The sequence below is a fragment of the Bombus fervidus genome, chromosome 7 (assembly GCF_041682495.2).
Source record: "Bombus fervidus isolate BK054 chromosome 7, iyBomFerv1, whole genome shotgun sequence".
NCBI classification, from domain to species: Eukaryota; Metazoa; Arthropoda; class Insecta; order Hymenoptera; family Apidae; genus Bombus; species Bombus fervidus.
In genome coordinates, this window is record NC_091523.1 from 16,814,671 (window position 1) to 16,826,741 (window position 12,071).

The following is a 12,071-nucleotide window of genomic DNA, read 5'->3' on the forward strand; positions in this document are numbered from 1 at the left end:
AGAAATCGTCCACTTAGCATGTACACGAGCTCCTTAATTATTAATCAGAAAGCTAAACGTTAAAAATTCGTTACACCTATCTGGTCTAAAAATGTCATAGTTTGTTAAAGAATTGTTTAGTGCAATATTTCAGTTTTTTAATTGATAAGAATCCGCGTCGTCTCAGCCAATTAACGATCAATTAGGCGAGCATTTGGCAGGACAAAGCACCACTTTCATGTCTGAAAGCATATCTACACTCTACGCGTGTATCTTGTTTAAAGTGCGTGATTTCCATAACGTAGTAATTCTCCGCCTCTTATAAACTACTACCAGGTTTGTTTAACGAATATATGTTTATTTGATAGTTTCTTAGATAATGCTATGTCGAAGTTAAATAGTTTCTCGAACTCACTTTGTTCGCATTTCATTGGTCTCTTACTTAATTGTCAAAATCGCCAGTAGTTTACACTATAATTTCTTTTGCACGGACCATTGATTGCAAAGATCACTTTATTTATGCTGACTTTGCTTTCCTTCCAGAATATTTTTTCTTTCCTATTCCCATTTAAAGGCAACTACAGATATCATTATACATGATACAATTATGAATTGTATAGCAAATAATATGAGCTGCTTGGTTGATTGTGTTATGTAGTTAGAATATTTACTAAGTAGTTTCGCTGATTTCTATACAAGCATAGATTTTTATCTGATAGTTGTTGAGTAAAGTACAACGTATTAAATTCTACATTTAATTCTGTGTTGAGATAAACGAATATTGTAGAGGTATTCAGACTGTAATTGTAAGATATCGTTGCTTGTATATTATTTATAATTTCATAGTAAAATTTAATTTTGTTATACGAATCACTAAAAACTCATCAGTTACCTCCCGTGCGTTTATAAATGTAATTTCTATATTTATTATTCTAAACTCTGAACTCTAAGTTAAGTTAAACGGTCGGTATTTCAGAACTTGTGATATCAAATCCCGTAAGATGTCAGGTCTATTTCATTCGTTACAGTAACGATAGTTTCTATTGAAACTTGTTTATAGTTTCAATATAATCGCTACACTCATCGTTTTAAATCTCAGAGGGCACAGCAAGACCTCCGATTTTTTTACATGTTTTGTATTTCAGAACATTCGTTACGACTCACGAAGTCCCTTAAGATGTAAGATCTATCCTAAACTTAGCCAGTGGTTAATATTCTACATATATTGGATCCAATTCGATCATTCGACTATTTGGTTCTTGCATTCAATAAACAATGGCGAGGATGTTGATCGTAATTCTCTCAGTAAATATAGAGACATTGAGGTGAATAAGCGTATTAACTGAATCGACTACGGGAAGAAGCAAGCTTTACCGCTCGCCTCGATGGTTGTCTGTTTGTTCGAATATACATATAATTGATTTGACTTAATAATAAATACATTCTATCAACGTGCGTGATTACGCAATTACGTTTCGGTTAAATATGGAACAATTAATTTAAACGCACGTGCTGCGCGCGATTTTCACGCTAGTGGTAAATAGAGCTAGAAAATGAATACTGTTTCAATTATTCGCATGACTTAACGTGCAAATAGTGTTCGTCCTTATCGGCATTACGCAACTTTCTATTTAACTTATTAATGAGCACCGTTCTCGCGTGAAAAATTAAGAGGCGGTCTATTTTTGCGTATACATATGTGTACGAAGATGGATACTGTACGTGCACTTGCTCACAAAAGTATTTGAACATAAGTATTTGAACAAGTATTTGATAAATGTACTATGTACATTGTACCAAATTTTTTGACATTTTATTAGTCAGTTAGACATAATCGTCATCGTTATTTTAGTAAAATTTGAAACCAATACGAAAATCGGATGCATGGCCACCTGTTTGGGACCTGTTTGGCCATATATCCTGGGAGTTGACTTTCCGAGAATTTGTCCACATTATCCGACTCCTGCTCACTTCGCTGTCCATGCATGAAAGGCAAGAGGGAGAAGTAGACAATGCGAGTGAGACAGAATAGGTAGAGTGTAATAAGATACTGTAGAATCAGATCATTTTTTACTCCTAGTCGTATATTACATATTTCCTTAGTTTAGTTAACAATTGTCGATCAGATATAATCATGTTTATACAAATCTCAATAATCCGATTGAGGCTATCTCGTAACGATATAATAAAAAAATAAAAAACATTATATTTTTCTTATTCCAATTTGAATTACATCGATGCGGATCATAGATAACGCAGAGGCCTGCCTCGCGCCAGCAGTTCCAGGAATTGGTGGGGATAACTTGTGGCCATACAAGCGGATAAATTCGTGGCCATATATCCGAACGCTACTGTACATATATCGATTTACATGTTAAAAAATTAGTATGTATACAGCATGGATAGCGGTGTTAAACGTATAATTAGTGCTAAAAATGATCTCATTAAATATCGTGGCTCATTAATACAACGAATAATTGACTGTTTAAATATTTTAACTATATGTATATATAAATCTATATATATATATAGATTTTCAAATTCGTTTCAAATTTTACCAATTGTGACAATTAATAATATTTCAAAATATTCTGTGTAATATAAAGTTACTGTAACTGTTTAAATACTTTCTTGAGCCTCCGTACGCGAACGTATAAACAACTGTATTCGACGTGGAAACTAAAATCAAAGGCAACTCGTGCGTGTATTCGTGCCTTCCACGGGCTTTCTGAGAGCATTTGTAGTTCACAACGTTTAAACTTTAAACGTTTCCCTAGTCTCTTCACTGCGAACCATGAAACTACGCGTAAAGTCCGTTCGATTCGATAGAAGCATCGCGTTTCTCCGCGATAATGTTTCGATAAATTCTTGACGAAACGGTGAACATTCGAGACTTTTATACACGTTAGTATATAGTTTTGCTCCTTTGAAATTGAGGATACGAAGAGGTTGCATGTGCAAATTTATTCAAAAGGAACTTGTTTCAGGTAACGAAGGGGATCAAACTTCCGTCATTTTGGGAATGATCGAATCAGACGCGATAAGACCTCGAATTCGAATCGATCGAACCGACGTAGGGTATTTTCGGGGGATTTGTGGGAGAATTTTGGGCGACTTTCGCAAATCACATGCAACCGCAAGCTTCCACTACCATATTTGGCAGTGTTTTTTGCGTGATCGTGTTGTTCGAATCAACGTAGAGCAGTTGAATCGGCGACAATTGCGTAGGTGAACAGCATGGAATGATCTCGTTTTTACGACGCGTTGTGCTACCACTCTTGGTCAATAACCTCTGAAACAATAAAAGAGAAAGAAATTAACGCTCCGAAGTAGTTCCATATAGGGCGTGGTCGAATAACACGTACAAGCGGGCATCGGGCGATTCCCTACGAAAAAGTAAGACGAAAATATAAAATAAAATTTGTTCGTACGATGCTTCGTTTTCGAGAAATTCGAGTTTGAAACTCGATCAAGTATACGTAGTATAACGGACTGTCTTCTGGACCGAACAGAAGTAAGCAATCAACGGTATTTAACTAAACACGTTCAAACTTTGTTTTCTTCAAGGTGAAACGCTTTGAACGAAAAAACTTTTTTCTCATTTTCGACTTATCTTCGCATCAAGAATGAAATAACCTTCCGTTGATTTTTTACTTGTATCCAGTCGGTTTATCGGCGGGTAAAGTATAGCTGAAAAATGTTCAAACTTGATTCTCTTGAAAACGAAGCGCCATAGAGAAACATTGTATTCTATTTTTTTTTTTCTTACTTCTTACGTGTTATTCGGCCGCGCCCTATACGATGGCCGGCGGTAGTCTCTGTTGATTATTTGGCGGGAAAGGATACTGCGAGATCGTAAAATAAGTCAGGTTTGAGAGCATTACGTTGTGTAATAAATTCAACCAAGCAATAAATCCAATAAATCCAATCATAAATTCAAGCACCAAGAGCAAAAGAGAAGATAAAAGAGGATGCCTACTCTGATCACGTTATTGTAGGGAGATCCACTGATGGTCAACGAAGCTGCGGAAGAACACGATCCACGACAGAAATACGCGTGATATCCGCTCGGATGAAGAATCCAATCGCTCCAACCGATGTCTTTGAAATTAATATAGAGCTCGTCCCTGCAGCACTCCTTCATTTCCGGCAGACAATTCGAGTTCCTCTTCGGCCTGTTTTTCTGCGGTAACGGCGACGTGTGTATCACAAGGAACGGTTTTAACGTTTGTTCAACGGATACAGGCGCTGTGTCTCGATCTATCGAACAGGTGCTACAAGCTATCTGTATCGCGTGATTCAATCGAAGTTCTTCCACCCATTTCTTCAGCGTGAAAGTTACGTCGGTCTTCACCCATCCCTCTGAAACAGCGATCGTCCTGATCGTTTTAACCTGCGATCGCTTCGTATCGTCGCGCCACGCCTCGTCCCTCTTCTCCTCTCTTCGCCTAGCCTCGACTCGCCTCGCCTCTCCTTTCCATTTCGCTTATTCTTATTCTTATCGTTTCGATTCGACTACTTCGTTGTTCGTTCGCACAACCGAGAACGTTGCTGTATCTGCGAGCATCGATATTTTGTCCATTACCATCTCTATATTCCGTATATTTCTTTTCTTTTTTTTTTTTTTTTTTTTTTTTCATATTTTTGTTCAATACGATCGCGATTCTAATTGCATAATTGCACTGCGAATGACTAGAAGCGTGGGAAGGTGGAGGGTGGTGGCGATGGTACATGTGGCACGAGAGAAGAGGGGAGGTACAAGATTTGACTACGTTGTCGTCGTTCTTTCCAGTTTCACACTCGCCCCTCCCAATTCGATCGAACGACCGTTCGAAAGTTTCCTGATACTATCGATTTAATTTCACGTTCGATTGCCGTAAATTGGTCGATTCGTAATCGCGATCTTGCAGTAATACAGCATGAAGTGACTTTATACCGTGAGAGCGTTGAATTTTTTTGCTGACATACCACTTCACGGTCTAAAGTCCTTACCAACTGTCAACAAATATCTTTGCAGAGTTTTGCGTTCAGTTTCGCCGATTCCTTTCGTGTATCTTAATGAGTTGCCCCTCTCCCGTCCGCCCTCTCATCTTCTTTCCTTCGCTCTCATATTCCTATAATTTTTCCACTAACTAAATCCGTTAAAATATGCTTCAAGATTACCATTTGTCGCGTACTTGCGGTGTATGGACTTTGGTCCAACATTTCCAACGTTTTAACTCGTTACCCGAGGGGGAAGTCGAATTAATCGATTATTTAGATTGTAAATCTATTCGAAGGAATCATTTTTTTATTTAAAGATCCTCGACCTTTTCTTTTTCGTATCGTTTCATTCTGCCGAAAATAAATTATATAATACATAGTTACATCAGCAAGGACTAAAATTTTACCGAAATCGATTTGTTTTTGATCAATTTTGATTTGGTAATTGTAAAAGTTTCCGATCAAAGGACGACTCGGTTAAACGGTTTATTCCATTAAGGATCAACGTAACGTATCATTGACAATTTTTTTTTTTTTTTTTTCGATCAATTCGCTTACATCGTCGAATTCCGTTTTTTTATTAGCATCGTGACTAGGAAGGGGAATTCCAAGGATTCGTTAAAATTTTTCTTTCGTCGCTATGTCTTCCGCTGAAATTCTACAATTTTACGAGAAAACATATCGAGGTATCCACGTTGTTACTCTAAACCGTTGTTCAATCTTCAAGCTTTGATGCGTTCATTTATAAAACGATAAACTGTGTCGACAGATGTAAACGCGAGAAAATTACGACATGACAAATGGATTTGCTGTAACGATGACATGTAACGGGGCAGAGGCAGGAAGAGAAGCGGTCGATTTCACTCGATTCGGTACTTTTACGATAACGTCGTATATCCCGTATCTGAGAGACGTGAAAACACGAAAGATGTACGAAAGAACGAGAAGTAGACGAAACTTTTATACGGAGACCTGTGCGCGAATACCTAAGGAAAGGAAGTATCTCGATTTACCTACCTCCGATATCGGTTTCAAAGATAGCCATAATCGTGTTTTTCTCGAAGTTCCCGTTCAAATCCCAATGATCGAGCTCGGAGAGCACGAAAGTTTGATTTAGATAGTCATTTTCGTCGTACTCCTTGTAAAACCAAAGTTGCGCCGAGGTCACATCCACGAATTGCATTTCGTTCGGTAGGTAAAACGTGAAGCAAGCTGCCGGATTAAAGCCCGTCAGATGGTTCGATTTCTGTTGACACTTTTTCGAATCGGCAATACCTGAAACGTTCGCCATTTATTTTCGTATTCCGTTTACTAATTAACTAACCGTTACTAATAAACGCAAAGTGGCCTCCATTCGATTCGAACATGTTAACGATGGAATAAAAACGACAAGATGCTTACAGTAGCGAAATGCGGAAGAGAAGGTCTAATGTCAGTTAATCGTCGCGCGTAAACATCTTATCGATGGAATTTAAATGCGAAATTTTTAATTAACGTTTAATTAAATGTAGAAATTTGAAGTGATCGAATAATTTGCAGACTGCAGATGTTTATGCATTTATAGAAAACTTTGATACGCAGAAATCCGCCAGATATATGTAACGCGCTGAAATATTCGAGACAATGGTATTTAGTTGTGGTATTTTCGTAAAAATATCAATTTGCATAAATAGTTGCTTGAAAATTTATATTCGTTAAACGTAAGATCGAACGTATCTTCGTTCGATTTTTTCGCCTCGTTTTAATTTCATAGAGATACACGCGTCTCGTGAAACGCGGATCGTTCGATTTCACAGGGACTGACCTTCGTTCGGAAAAACAACAATTTGGTCTGTTTTTCCATAAAAACTGTCAGCTGATTTTTCCGGTTCGAGTGGTGCTCCGGGTTGAAGTTCGAGTACACGACCATTTATCAGAGGCTTCGGCAAGGTCGACAGCGGCATCGATATCTCGGGTGGCTTGGAAAGTCGCAACTTCTTGAGTATTTGTTGTTTGACATACTCGACTCTTAGCTCGGTTAAAATCGGATCGGTAACGGTTAGTATGCTAACCTTATTTTGTGTACATTCAGCGCAATTCTCTTCCTCGAAAGAGGTCGATAAAGAAAACGAGGAAGAGGAAGAAGAACTCGGTGAGGTCGAACTGCTCGATCGTAAATTAGATGCCCACCGTAGGTAAGGCAAAGGATTCGCGGCCTTGGGCCAGGTGACGTCGACCTGATTATCCAATAACAGAATAGAAAGTAATACCAGCTGTTGAATTAGACGCATCGTGTCGATATTTTGCATCGGGTATGAATATCCCATTCACACGTGTTTTCCTACAGATATTTTTCTTTCATTCGTTTACCCCTTTAACATCGTGTTTCGAAGAATCTCATCGATCGAGAAATACCCACTGATTTTCCATTAAGTCGCACATCGATCTCCTCTCTCTTCTTTTTATCTCGCTATCGGTAATTATCGAATGCATGGACCGCTAATAAAACCGTCAGTAAATTCTACTAACTCGAATTCGACTGTGTTTCGAAAAATATTTTCGTTCGATTAATTCACATTTTTATTTCCCCTCTTCCTTCTTTCCTTTCCTCCTTAGTTCCTTTTTTTTTTTTTTTTTTTTTGCTATCGCCCTTCCTTCCTCACGTTTCTCCCATCCTGTCCCTTTCTACCCCCTTTCTCTCAACTTTGCTTTCTTCTTTCTCTTCTTTTCCTTCTTTATTTTCTTCGTTGTTTTTTTTTTTTTTTTTTGTCACTATATTGTCCTCAGGCTCGACGCAGAATGCTTGAACGATAAACGAGCGAAAATTATTATTCGGTCCACGTAACGATCGATAATTCGCTATGGTTCTACCTTTTCGATCGATTCGGTCGTTTTCGCCGATCCAACAACACATGCAACTTACCCGCGAAGACTGAAGACACTTCGTTAAATCGTTATTTAGTCACGCATCGGCTCTTGGTACAGTCTGAACTTTGCTCCATCAGCGGGGGATACAGCGGATTGGACGGAGACGAATCGTACTGATATCGTTGGGGGAAACACGCGCCACGAACATGCTTTGTGCTTCGTCGTCTTTGTAGTCCGTTTTTTCATCTTTTTCACCTAAATTCTTAATTATGTGCTCGGTTTGGTAAGAAAGATTTTGAAATTACTAGAACGTTCGGTACGTAAAGCGAAAGCGCGCGTCATCTATTTCCCATAAACGCACTACGTTATGGTCCATTGGACGAATTCGTGGAACAAATTTCGTCGACAAAATTTTCTCGATTCACGATCGCATTCGACCTCGCACGTACGTTACTCTTTTCGATAAACGGTTACCCCTTACTGAAATTTTATTTCGAGTGTCTACTAGATAAGAAGAAGTAGCAAAAAAAAAAAAAAGAAAAAAAAATTAATCGTCGAGAAAATGAGCAATCTGTAGCTGAATTCAAGGCTGATTAAACTATGGCTTCCGAGAGCGATCAAACTCTTACTGTTTTATACTTATACTATCTTGTTCTTTCGGTGGTGGGAAAATACGTAAATCCCTTCAGTGTCTTGAAAGAGTTGGCGAGCTTCGACCTAATCGTGTTTTCGGATCATCCGCGCCGATCTATACGTTCATGCCACTGTACGTTCTTCCTTTAACGACCGAGAATAACACAAAGACATGTACAATGGTATCGTCGTTAATTTAAAAATGATAGATTTTAATAAATATCCTTTAATGGGTTCGTTCTCCGATTCATATCGAGTTAAACTTTTGCATACGCCGCATAATTGGCTATGCCGCATCGATTTTTGTTTTTAGCCAGACGCATATATCCATTTTCACCCCATCCGTTACCCCACCAGTTCTTCAGAATCCATTCGGTTGGCGTGTATCCAACGATCACCATGGCGTGATTCACCATGTCCGAGCTACAAACTTCGTCGTCGTAGACTCCTGTGCTGCGAAACAAAATTTTCTTACCTTTGTAACTAGGAGAGAACAAAAGAATAAAAAAACGAAATAACAAGAAAGGAAATGCGAGGATGGATGGTACAGAAGATCGCGTACTAAAAACTCGCGACAACGAGTATTTTTTGCAAGTACGTAAAAACTTCCGCGCCTCTTTTTAATTCGTAAACGACAGTTCAATGACTTCGGTTCGTTGTCGTTTCAGGGTCATCGCATAAACGATGCATCAAAGGTTATCGTACGAGTGGACCAATTTCTTTGAACATCTGTCAGAGGGGGTTGATACGAGTTTTCGTACTTTCATCTTTCGCGTAAACATTCATTAAACACGGATCGGTCGCGTGTCGAAAGCGCTTTGTCCGTTTCCTTCCTACGCCCTTTTTTTCTTTTTTTCTTTTTTTTTTTTCATACAACAGCTCTATTTAATTCTCCATTCCCTTTCGATTCTCATTTTCATTACTCATTTTCGTTTTTCTATCATCCGGAATACCACGATATTGTTTGCCCTAACAGACCAGATAATCTTGACTTTCAAGGAATAAAAAATACTCACTGATAAAGTTGAAACGTTTTTGGACTGGCATTTACCGAAGCAGCTATTGGACCTATGGTCGCTACGGCAGCTTCCAAAGTTTTTTCGTCACGTGCTGGTAAAACTGCCCATGAAGTGATGTTAACTACGCTCAAGTCTTCTACAAAACGACACGGACCTTGCTATCCTCCAAAAGCAAACATATCATTGGTGGATAATTATCTTTCCCTCCTATACATATACATGTATACATACTAATCTACGATACATGAAACACATAATCCGAGCGTAATTCGATATCGTTTGGACTTTCTTCGATATTGATTTCGTTGCCTCATGTTTGTTGACATTCGCGAATTCCTAATGTATACATTTTGTTTAAAAATATATTTGTTACTTCAGCCACGAGCTGAATATACTTAAATCAGCATTTGGAGATAAGATATATTATGAAACACGAGGGATAACGGAATAACGGAAATCTCGATACCAATAGTCTACGAACGAACTTACCTACAGTAGCTACTAGAAGTATTTGCACGTATAATTAATAAATATAAAATCGTTGTGCGAACATTTTTTCTAACCACTGTACGTTATAGTCGAAGTATAATGAAATAAAATAAAGAATGTCTTTGCGAGTATAGCATTATCAGGATTGAGAACAGTCCGTGTTTTGTCTCAACATTTCGTATGTCAGCGCTATCGTAAAGAAAAAAGAGACAAAGAAGAGGAAAAATAGAGAGGAACGTACTTTCGCTGTATACGAATAATGGCTTTGAGGCATTAGACCTTTTGCCTTTTCGAGATATCTCAGTGTGTTTCTCAGAGAACCTCCCGAACAACCTAAATTTCCAGTAGACGTACTGCAATCGATCAACTGTTGTTCGCTCAATGGAATCAACATTCCTGTTTTTTTGAAGATTTGTCCTTGAATGCTGGTGGCTACCGAGTAGGCGTAACAACTTCCGCAGTCTCTTTGATTTTCTGGCGGCGTTTTAAATCCCAGTTCGCGCCAATCAAGCCGTGCTGGAATTCTTCGAGGATCGTGTAAAACCGCTCCAACTATCGGTTCATTTGATACACGCCGCTTACGACTAGGAATTAGTTTTACCTAGAGAATAAAGAAAAGAAAAAGTCAAACCGTTATGCAACAAAGAAGAATTTTCTTTCAATTTTTCTCGCAACTGAATGTTCATGGAAAATTTAAATTTTTGGTAATGTGCTTAATATGAAAAAATATGGAGAATATCTTCGCTAGATGGTAGTCTATACTTTACAACAGTATGATTAGGAAATGAAACAAATCTCTAGTTAGAATTTATTTATTACCGAATAATAATATCCGTTTTACGATAGCTCTCTTAGAATACGAACCATTTCTCGAATATATTGCCTAGTTCCGAGATCGGCAATGTGATTGTCTCTCAATGTATAGCTGTGATGACCCGCAGCTGCCATCATATTGTGCTTATAAATCGTTATTAGATTTTCTTCCCAAGCTATCCTTCGGTTAGTCTCAAGATTTCCAGAGTAACTTTTATTGTAACGAGTCTGCGGCAACGGTATTATCTTAGATTAAAGTATTATAACATACGGTACGTACGATGGAGTACAAAATTTTGCTGAAATATTTAATAATTCAACAAGGTCCTCGTAATATTTAATAAACGAATCACACCTTTATTTATATTCTCTACTTCTTTTATGTATATTCGTAAGGATACTAATTTGCATTACAATCCAGCCTAATTGTAATATTGATCGAAAATGTTCAAGTAAGACGCTTATAGTACCTTGTACAGGTTCCAATATTCATCTAGTCGTTCCGATACTTCTTGAGGAAAACGCTTTTGTTTGTCGAACACTTGGATGCCATAGATATCCCATATAGCTAAAAGGAGAACCAAAAGGACACAAAGACGAAGAGACATCGCGAATGCAACCGTATTAAAAATCGGCTGGATAACACGCGAATCGTTGTTTTTTCTGTAGTTCGATCAACTGACTCGAGCGTTCGTTATTTCGATTCGAATACAGTTTGACCTTCCGGCTGTTCTCATTTGACATCCAATTGGTAACTACAGTGTCAGCAATTTTACAAATTTCGTACGTACGTAAGCACGAGGGAAGTTGAACCGCAAAACTTGCGTCATCTCGAGTGCAATATATGTAGGTATATTTACCAGCAGGCTGCAGAATAATATCTGCGGTGCCCGATTCAATGCCTCTACAATATGATACGAACATCGCTTCCACCGCAAATGGGTCAAAGAGCAAACGACAGATCTGCTTTCACAAGCTTTCCTGCACTTTTCCTTCGAGCAAGCTTTTCTCTATACGTATAGCATGAAAACTCGACTATTATCAGCTATATTTTTCAGAGAAATTAAGCTTGTACCGTCGAATGATATTGAAACGCGAGAAGCAAAGCTAACAAATACTTAAACAGAGTTCGTAAGATCGTGAATAGCGTTCGAAAGATTGAGAAATTCGTCGTGAGATGGCTGTACTTGCAGAAATCGCGCAACTTTTAGAAATAAGGAATTCGAGGCACACACACTCATGCATTGACCGACGATTAATTCATTAACTCGCGTACCGTTTGCGCATAACCGACCGCTTATACTGTAC

The 12,071-nt window shown here is 38.3% G+C and overlaps 2 protein-coding genes across 3 annotated transcripts; both read right to left on the reverse strand.

Annotated features, from left to right (window-relative positions):
• Positions 1 to 2,674: 2,674 nt before the first annotated feature.
• On the reverse strand, positions 2,675 to 7,567 carry Daw (activin beta chain dawdle). Its single transcript, XM_072007565.1, has 4 exons — positions 6,767 to 7,567; positions 5,980 to 6,237; positions 3,959 to 4,341; positions 2,675 to 3,271 (listed from the first exon to the last, which is right to left on the reverse strand). The coding sequence occupies exons 1-4, from the start codon at positions 7,266 to 7,268 to the stop codon at positions 3,104 to 3,106; spliced, it is 1,311 nt and encodes a 436-aa protein (XP_071863666.1). The 5' UTR covers positions 7,269 to 7,567; the 3' UTR covers positions 2,675 to 3,103.
• A 1,083-nt stretch (positions 7,568 to 8,650) lies between these two features.
• On the reverse strand, positions 8,651 to 11,526 carry Ctsl4 (Cathepsin L4). Of its 2 annotated transcripts, none has more exons than XM_072007575.1 (5): positions 11,234 to 11,526; positions 10,815 to 10,991; positions 10,192 to 10,551; positions 9,459 to 9,619; positions 8,651 to 8,890 (listed from the first exon to the last, which is right to left on the reverse strand). In XM_072007575.1, exons 1-5 carry the CDS (start codon positions 11,369 to 11,371, stop codon positions 8,866 to 8,868), a joined length of 861 nt encoding a protein of 286 aa, XP_071863676.1. In that variant the 5' UTR covers positions 11,372 to 11,526; the 3' UTR covers positions 8,651 to 8,865. The 2 variants fall into 2 exon arrangements, with proteins under 2 accessions (XP_071863676.1, XP_071863674.1); XM_072007573.1 differs by having other exon boundaries at positions 8,651 to 8,895; positions 11,234 to 11,503.
• Between the last annotated feature and the right edge of the window lie 545 nt (positions 11,527 to 12,071).